The sequence below is a fragment of the Salvelinus fontinalis genome, chromosome 5, assembly GCF_029448725.1.
Source record: "Salvelinus fontinalis isolate EN_2023a chromosome 5, ASM2944872v1, whole genome shotgun sequence".
In the NCBI taxonomy this organism is placed as follows: domain Eukaryota; kingdom Metazoa; phylum Chordata; class Actinopteri; order Salmoniformes; family Salmonidae; genus Salvelinus; species Salvelinus fontinalis.
The window spans coordinates 36,824,959-36,834,000 of NC_074669.1; the positions used below are offsets into that span (position 1 = coordinate 36,824,959).

The 9,042-nt window shown below is 48.9% G+C and overlaps 1 protein-coding gene across 4 annotated transcripts in view; it reads right to left on the reverse strand.

Moving 5' to 3' along the window:
- Positions 1 to 8,695, reverse strand: part of LOC129855533 (low-density lipoprotein receptor-related protein 8-like) — a 258,688-nt gene extending 249,993 nt beyond the window's left edge. For 3 of the 4 annotated variants that reach the window (XM_055923305.1, XM_055923303.1, XM_055923301.1), the window contains exons 1-2: positions 8,478 to 8,694; positions 7,300 to 7,425 (exon numbers count right to left, since the gene is read on the reverse strand). In XM_055923305.1, coding sequence (XP_055779280.1) covers positions 7,300 to 7,425; positions 8,478 to 8,544 — 193 coding nt within the window. In that variant the 5' untranslated portion in view covers positions 8,545 to 8,694. Of the gene's footprint in view, positions 1 to 7,299; positions 7,426 to 8,477 lie in introns of all 4 variants that reach the window. The other variant, XM_055923302.1, reaches the window with a different exon arrangement.
- Positions 8,696 to 9,042: the final 347 nt, after the last annotated feature.

Consider the following 9,042-nt stretch of genomic DNA (forward strand, 5'->3'; position numbering starts at 1 on the left):
TGACACTCACACACACATGCGCGTGCACACACACACACACACACCCTCGTGGCAACAATGACAGCACAGTTCCAGCGACCTCACCTCAACTCCCAAATCCTACTTTTAGCTAAATCTGATTTCCCACTCCGAAGCCATGGTAAGACATCCGCGTCGGATTCCCGCAAGGGAGAATGTGAAGCATCAAAGCAGACATCTTCTTCAGAGTCTAGGCTAGGGATATTGAATGGCTAGTCATGGCCCTACGGCCCTGAAACTAACTCAGAACACATAGGGAGAGGGGGGGGGGGGGGGGGGGGGAAACAAGGCCAGCAAAATAACCTACTCTGACTTCAACACAAACTTTTAAGAACCAACCGTGTGAGGTCGACAACGACATGCAGCAGAAACAGGGCCCCTGTGCTCGGTGGCTCTGTCACTGAACAGAAAGCTAGGTATTACGTCTAGCAGATGGATCTAATACCTTTTAGAGGTACCTACGTTTCATTCGTGAACGTTCTTAGTGGAGCGTATGTCGGTCCGCATCGAAGCGCCCCCCCCCCCCGCTCTCTGACTACAGAGTGAGAACTGGTCATGAAAAACAGGATTAGAACAGGGGGATGTAAATAAACCTGAGTCACATTAAGATATTGCCTAATCTGTGTCGGGGGATTAGGTGATGATACCCTGTCAGACGCTGGGGAAGATCAAATGGAAACAAAACGAGAGAAAACAAGACGGAGAGAGGAAGAGGAAACAGGATTTCTGTGCCGGGAGTTTGACTTTGAACAATATGTCAGTCTGCGCAGGCAGAGGGGAGTTGCGGTGAGGTGCAATATCGGGCCACGGCAGAGAGGGAAATCCGGCTTGACAGTAAACCAGGTAATCAGAGGAAAGAAAAGAAACAACAAAAACAAGATACCACAAATTCCCCTGTTTACACCCTTCTCTCATTGGGCTTTAGGGAGAGAGCGAGAGAGAGAGAGAGAGAGAGAGAAAGGGAAGGTTAAGAAAACGCTGACGCAAGTTGATGAAAGGTGGTTCACATTGACCCTTGCAGGTAAACACTCTAGTCGGGGTTTCCTGAACTGGGTGGCGTGGGTGCACATTTGAGTTTTTGCCCTAGCACTGCTGATTCAGAGAACCAACTCATCATCAAGTGTTGATGATTTGAATCAGCTGTGTAGTGCTAGGGCAAAAACCAAAACGTGCACCCGAGGGGGGGGCCCAGGATAGAGTTTGGGAAACTCTACACTAGAGGAGACTGCCTCTCCTCTACTCTCCATGTCAGTAGCCTGTGGCCGGTTGGCCAGGTCAACCATGTGTCTACTGGTGGAAAGAGCAGCCTGATTGGCAGGCCCAAAAGACAAACCTTTATATTAACACCTTGACTGCCTGTGACACCAGTCTACCATGCTCCAGGCTCTGCCTGTGTTATTCACATCTGCTCCTCTATCTATCTGTCTGTGTGTGTGTGTGTGTGTGCGTGTATCTCTCTATCCTCACTCTCTTTGTCTCACCTCTGTGTCTCCTCTCTCTACCTCCCTCTCTTTCTCCAGCCATCTCTCTCCCCTTCCCCTCTCTCCCTCCATATATACCGCTTTGCTGTGCCACTGCCAGTATGACCCAGGTTTCCCTCCTGTGGCAGGGACCATTCTCATTAGTACGCAGACAGCCCATAAAGGCCTGTGAAATATTCTCCCCCCAGCACGGACCCACAGCCCTATAAATCACCACAACCTCCACAGCCACAGAGCAGCCCACTGGCAAATCAATGGCAGGCTAGAGACCCAAGCACTCACGTGCAATCCATAGGGGCCGATTGGGGTGACGGGACAGAGGGAGGGGGGTAGGGAAGGAGGAGAGGATAGAGGAAAGGGTGAGGGAGGAGGGATTGAGGGAGTAGAAAGGAGGATTAGAGGGGGGAGCGGTACAGTGGAGAGAGGGTAGAGAGTGGAGAGGAGGGAGAGAGAGAGGGAGGGAGGAGTGGGGATGGGGAGAGAGGATAGAGGGGTGAAATCAGTGAAAGGAGTGAGTGTAGATAAGGAGGGAGGGAGTAGAGAGAGCGAAGAAGGGAGAGAGAGAGAGAGAGAGAGAGAAAGAGAGAGAGAGAGAGAGAGAGAGAGAGAGAGAGAGAGAGAGAGAGAAAGCATCCTGTCGATGATGAATGTGTCCTCATGGAGAATGCGACAGAGATATAGAGAGAGCTAGAGGCTTCACAGCTCCCTGAATCGGTTTTCCTTTTTCCATAATATTTGAGATGGTGAAAAGCACAGAGAGAGTAATGATCTTCTCTATCCTCAGGCAGACACACAGACGGCCCACTCGCTCGCTCCCTCTCTCTCTCTCTCTCACACACCGAGCGAGACACACACTCGCCTCTCAAGCTCTCACCCGCTGAGACGCACACTAATTGGATTATAACTATGCAAATGGACAGTGTGAACTACACACACACACACACACACAAACACAAACACACAGGGTCTGTAGAACGAACCCATAGCCTCTCTTAAATTCCGTCCGAATTACAATACACACTGTGTCAATACAAGGCCATTATTCTAACAGTCCCACACTCAACAGCAGCAGTGAGCGAGAGAGAGAGAGAGAGAGAGAGAGAGAGAGAGAGAGAGAGAGAGAGAGAGAGAGAGAGAGGACAACCAGACCCGGCCCCATATAGACCCGGTCGGGTCCAGACCTGGTCTGAATGGGGGAAAGGCAATTTTTCTGCTACTTTATAAACTGAAGCTATTATTGCAGAAGCTAGCTGAGGCATACAAGAACCAAGGAGCTCGAGTCGGTGGGGGAGGGGCCGTACAGCGCGCGTGTGTGTGTGTGTGTGTGTGTGTGTGTGTGTGTGTGTGTGTGTGTGTGTGTGTGTGTGTGTGTGTGTGTGTGTGTGTGTGTGTGTGTGTGTGTGTGTGTGTGTGTGTGTGTGTGTGTGTGTGTGTGTGTGTGTGTGTGTGTGTGTGTGTGTGTGTGTGTGCGCGCGTGCGTGCGTGCGTTTGAATAGCAGGCAACGGGAAGGAGGGAGAGAGAGACAGCAGCAACCAAGCCGACACGCACTAGCTACTAACTTGTAGCTGACAAAGCGAGGTTGAGTATCATCCAATCTGATTACATAGCACCTGTTTTGACTGCATCAACCCCCGAGAAGTGAAGCTCGCTGGGTAGGCTAAATAGGCAGCGCTTTCCCCCATCCTAGCTGTGCAATTACAGCAACAGCCCCAGTCAGAGTATAAAGTAGCAGCCTACCTGTTGGCTATTGGTCGTTGTAGCCTATCCTTCTCATTTAACTTTTAATTCTTCCTTGATTTCCTAACGTGCAAGGCACACACAGAGCCAGAGGCTATTGCCGCTTTGATGTCTTGTGATTGGGTCGACAACAACAACCGACACGCGCCGCTGTCGTGAAAGTCCTGCGCAGCGGCACGAGAGACCATTTTCTCGCTCTCTACACTGCAGCAGTCGCATTCGGATCTGTACGGGTCCTTACCGGCAAATCAGTTATAAATAGTAATACTCGAGACCCGTGACAATCAAATCAGATCCGAGGGACAACGTCAGAATTTCAGACCCAGCCCGGTCGGGTCCCGGGTAATCGGGTGAAACCCGTGAAGAACCCTACCCTAAGGCTACAACTGAACTCTACTATAATTCACTAACACTACCGCAACACCCAAACCCATTCACAAGAGGAAGGTATTGGCACCGTAGTAGAACATGATACTATTGAAGACAGCTATTCTTTCTGACTTTCGCATCTCTGTGGCCTGTTTACGCCTTGTCACAACTGTACCCTATCCAGCCAACGTCATGACACTCGGGGGGTCAGTTCTGCTAAAATGTGGTTTGGGACACCGAGAGGAAAGCATCCTCTCCTCAATAATGACAGGACCAGGGATAGTAGTGCAACGGGGGGGCGGGTTGATGCTGTAACTGCGCACACACACACACACACACACACACACAAACAAACAAACAGGTTAGACATACAGGAAACAAGGTAGCTCAGCTTGACATTCCGGTGCAGCGGTACTGTAGCTGGACATGGCTCCAGTTCTACCCGTCTCTGCGTGGGACTGTGAGGTATCCAGCTCCTCTGTCACAATCAGGCGTCTCCAGCTATTCCTGCCGCAGTGTGTGTCCCAGCACAATCTGGAGTCTACTCCGTCGCACCTGCTGCGAGTAGCATTCCTGTACGCCCCCTCTCCCTCCACCCACATAAAACCCATATTGTTTTCTCGTAGACAGATAGACACCCACTTTGGGAGGTGGGTGGGTGCGTGCGTGCGTGCGTGCACGTGCGCGTGCACTCGTGTCAGCACGTGTGTGCGTGTACTTGTGTGCGAGCGGGCTAAATGCCAGGGCTGACTCATACGACACCAGTCTTTTCAACACACACACACACACACACACACACACACAGCTCTGACCTAGAGCTGACGTGGGAGTGAGGCGTGCAGCCTCCATGCATGCCTCTACTCTTCTCTGTACTGAAGAGCTCTGAAGCATACAAAGCGTACCAGCCTTTTAAAATGGTTGGGTAGGTTTCATCTATCCGAGTGGTTAGCACAGGATTCCTACAGGGTCAGGGTGAATTGATTAAGACCCTGCCCTCTGACCTGATGTGTTGCCATTAAAGTATGACCCCAAAGTGGGCTGTTGTCGTACAGCAGGGCTCTCCAACCCTGTTCCTGGAGAGCTACCGTCCTGTTTTCGCTCCGACCCTAATCTAACGCATCCTGATTCTAATAATTAGCTGGCTGACGAGTTGAATCAGGCCAGTTACAACTGGGGTTGGAGCGAAAACCTACAGGAGGGTAACTCTTCAGGATGCTTCCGTGCATGTTGGAGTCCAGGGTACGATGTGATGTTTGGCATTTCTCCTGGCATTACTGTGTGCGTGTTCGTTTGTCTGGGTCGAGCTTCACACACAGCGAGAGGCGTGAAATGTGCGTTAATGTCTAATCTGCGGACAGCTCTTCCCTGGCTACAATAGAGTACGTCTCTGTGTCAGACACACTCAGTTCTATTGTGTTCCTGTGAGACTGAGACCGGAGCAGGGGCTGAGACTGGGCCAGACAGGCGGGGGGGGGGGGGGGGGCTGAGCAAAACAACACTGCTTTGACACTGCAATAATAACGTCCATACAGGAGAGAGGGGGGGGGGGGGGGGGCATCTGTTTTACACCAGGAGGATAAATAAAACCCTTGCATAACTGGCATCATCCAATATCATTCAGAGCGGCCTTGTTTAGAAAAGTGTTTTAAAATTCATATTCAACTAAATACCCAGGGTTGATATTCCCCGGGAAAATTTATATTTTTCTATGTTTTATGTGTCTCTCGATGTCTGTGTGTCTACAGACACACACACACACACCTGATAAGGAGGAGTGTGGCCTCCCTCCTCTCTCTGTCTCTCGGGGCAACAGGAGCGGAATCCCCTCTGAGGCTGGTGTGAACGACACGGTGAGGTAGAGAGACATGCAGGAGAGGAGGGAGGGCTGAGGAGAGACACGCACAACATACACCCAATCTAGCAGGATTTATTCTAATACTGGAGAAGGCTTGTGGGTAATCCCTGTGGAGAGGGACAGGGGCCTGGCACTGAGACTGAGACAGAGACAGAGACAGAGACGGATCATATTGGCAGTGGCACAGGAGAGAGGGAGAGAGGTGTGCTTCCTGAGATAGGTGCAGGGCTGCCGGGTCAGGTTACTGGGCTAAGTTAGCTTCTCGACAGTGTTGTGACCAGGCTTAAGGTGTGAGAGGGGATGGGGTTGGCGAGGCAGGGAGCCCAGAGGTGGTGCGCTGGTTGTAGAGCACAGATTGTTATGGGGCGAGACAAAATGTCAGGGTTCTGTTCTGGCACATCATGTTTTGTTTACCAGTATGAACTACTTTGCCCTTGTCTCCAACCCTCCCCTCTCCTCTGCCCATGTCCTCTCCTCTGTGCTCACCTCCTTTATTCTCCCCTCTGCTTCTCTCCTCCTCTCTCCCGTCGTCCCCGGCTCCTGTGTTGCGTTTTTAGCTGGCGATGTGGGGCTTGGGGAGCCACTGCAAGCAGCACTGGCATCTGCTGGAGAGCTTGGCGCACCGCCAGAGGGTATCGCTTTGGCAACCAGTCGTGCCATTGGATTTATCTCCAACCTGTCAGCTGATGCCCTTTGTGGGGGTAAGACAAGTGGGCACAGCCTCCTTGGCTTTGGCACGGCGCTGGCACTCTCCGCTCCTCTCTTCCCAGGTTGTCTGCCATGCATGCCTTCGAAGACCCTGGCATTTTAAAGCACCAGGCATAGCACAGGAGACCTGGGAGGCAGCACCATGAAATGCCACCCAGCTCTCGTTGGCTAGGGGATACAAGTCCCGAGGAGTAGAGAGGAGCAGAGGGTGAGAGATAGAAAAAGAGAGAGAGAGCGAGAGAGACAGGTTGAAATATAGAGAGAAGCTAAGTAGCTTATATGTAGAGGAATGACTAGATCAAGGGACAGCAGGCGGAGGGAACAGTCTCTTCCCAGTCTGGCTGGCGAGTTTAAAGTCGGGGAACGAGAGGGAGAGTGGGGTCATGTTTGAGACGCTGGTTGTGGGGACCAGCGTCTCTGGCATTGACCTGTGTGTGGCACAGTAGGCCTTTTTATAATTGAGGGCCCTTCCCTCATATAACAACATCAACTCTCTTCCATCAGGACAAAAGGCTATGTTTCTAGATCTGTTGCAGTGTTGTGACATGAGCACTGCTCGTTACAAAAAAAACGTATCTCTTTCCCGACGAGTGTTGCCGCCCATAATTATAATCTGTAGCCAGTCAATGTTAGACAAGCGTGCAAATGTCCCGCTATGCATAGGACAACAAGCAGGTGTGCTATTGGCTATGACACGTGGAGACAAAAATCGATTGGCAACTTCAACGTAACTGTTCATCCAATTAGGTGAGTGGCAAATTCTTAATTGATCATTTGCTGGCTGACTCTTCAAATCGTGTTCATTCTGAAATGACTAAATCTATTCAAGTACCAATTAAGTCAATTATTGATATCGACAACGCTATCCGTTTCTAGACCCTTCTTGTCAATGTGTTCATACAATCATTTTGCTATGAAAATAATAGTCAAGTTCCCAGCCACTCAATATGGCAATATGAACTCATATCCACATTACATTGTAAAAACTCCCAACACCTGTTCTGGTGACCCTAATGTACAATGCGTATTGATACCCCCAGGCGCCTCCACAATGCAATGGGGGATCACATATATGCTACAGTATAGTATCTGCTCGTGGACACGTGTTAAGCAGGTTTTAGGCTACTTACGGCAGTTTTCTTCATCGCTGTTGTCAGAGCAGTCATCGTCCTCGTCACATCTCCAGAGAGTAGGTATGCACCTTCCGTTCTTGCATTGAAACTGACCCGTTTCGCAAACCGTATCAGTATGAGTTCCTGCAGATAAGAACAAGATAAACCCGTAAATAAAACAATTAAAATAAAATAAATATTTGTTTAGGTTTGGTTACAAAATATAGGTTGTGCGCCAGGGACATGTCACCAATTCATCCCAAAACGCCCACGCGCAACTGTTCTATCTTTGGTAGGAAACGTTGTTATGAAATTGCTCGATGTTTCATTGATCCACTGATACAAGCAGGTTTTACAGAGGTTCCTTGATCCACTGTTATTAAATGATGTTTTAACTGATGCCGTAATCCATTGTTATTAGCCTACAACACGGTCGGGGGGACAAACAGCGTTGGTTACTCTCTATGATAAGCACAACATCCATTGAGAGAACAGAAGAAGAAAAAGCAAGTGTCATTCAACTGGCACGAGGTCTATATGGGGATTATTTACGTCTAATCGTTTCAAATTGGAATGCAAAACTAGAACTGTTGGACTTTCATGTATCCGAATTGGTTTCTATATTTGATTGTTGCCTAACCTATTTTTGTGACTGTTGACAACACAGTAAGACATGTAATGTGGGCTATAACAGGCTTACGAGCCAACTCAAAATATGCTGCTGATTGAATGAAAAATGAACAGCGAGCATGCCCATGTATTGGATCAATGAGGAAATAATGGAAATACTACCCCTTCCACGTAGCCTGCCTTCCACGTAGCCTAGGCTACACGTTGTGTTCAAGCGGAGGTTAAGGCTACCTTCCATATGTCATTCATGCACATGTTGTCTACCTCCCGCGCATTGTCATTTACTAGGCTGGGTAAAGAACAGTAAAGACTGTTTTCGTGACGTTGTATATTAAGTACCAACAGCAGAGCACATATAACCTGCTTTAAAATAGTATTTGGTGCAGGTAAACATGAATTTCCTGTTGTGGTGACTATTTGAAAATAAGGAGTGCATCAACGCTATTCTGCCTCTACGATGCTTACTGGATACTCTGGCTAGTTCCGTTCTGCAACGTCGCTTACCCATTCACCATTCGTTGTAATGAAAATTCCCTTCTCCGATGATCAATGAGAAAATGCCTTACCTTGGGTGGAGTGGAGCTCCATTAGTAACACATGTAAGAGCATTAGCTTCCCGACTTCTGTCCACATCTTTAAAAGAAGAGGTGAGCCGTAGTTGTGTTGTTCATACGAATATACTTAAAGAAGCAAGCAGGCGCCTCCACTCGCTATGCAATGCCACACTGCGCTCGCTTGAGGCTCGGCTCGAGACACCGCTGTCTGCCTGCCTGCCTCAGAAGCTATTTGAATCAATGACGTTTATGGGCGGGATTGAGCCTGCGGTAATGTAGTAAAACTTAATAAATGTAAGGCATATATATATAACAGTACATATACAGCTGTCGAAGTGACCCTGCATCTTCAGAATATTATAAATCATTTCACAGAAGATGTTCTCGATCTGTATATTCACAGGAGAGGAAGATGGAGTCTTTACCTATAGCTTAGGAAAAACCCAATAACCAGAATACTAGCATTGACGTTTTCATTGAGCTGTGTGTGGCACTAGCCTACATTGATTATCAGACAACTTGTGATCAACGATGTCTATCAAACATATCTCACAACAACATGACATATGATAGACAG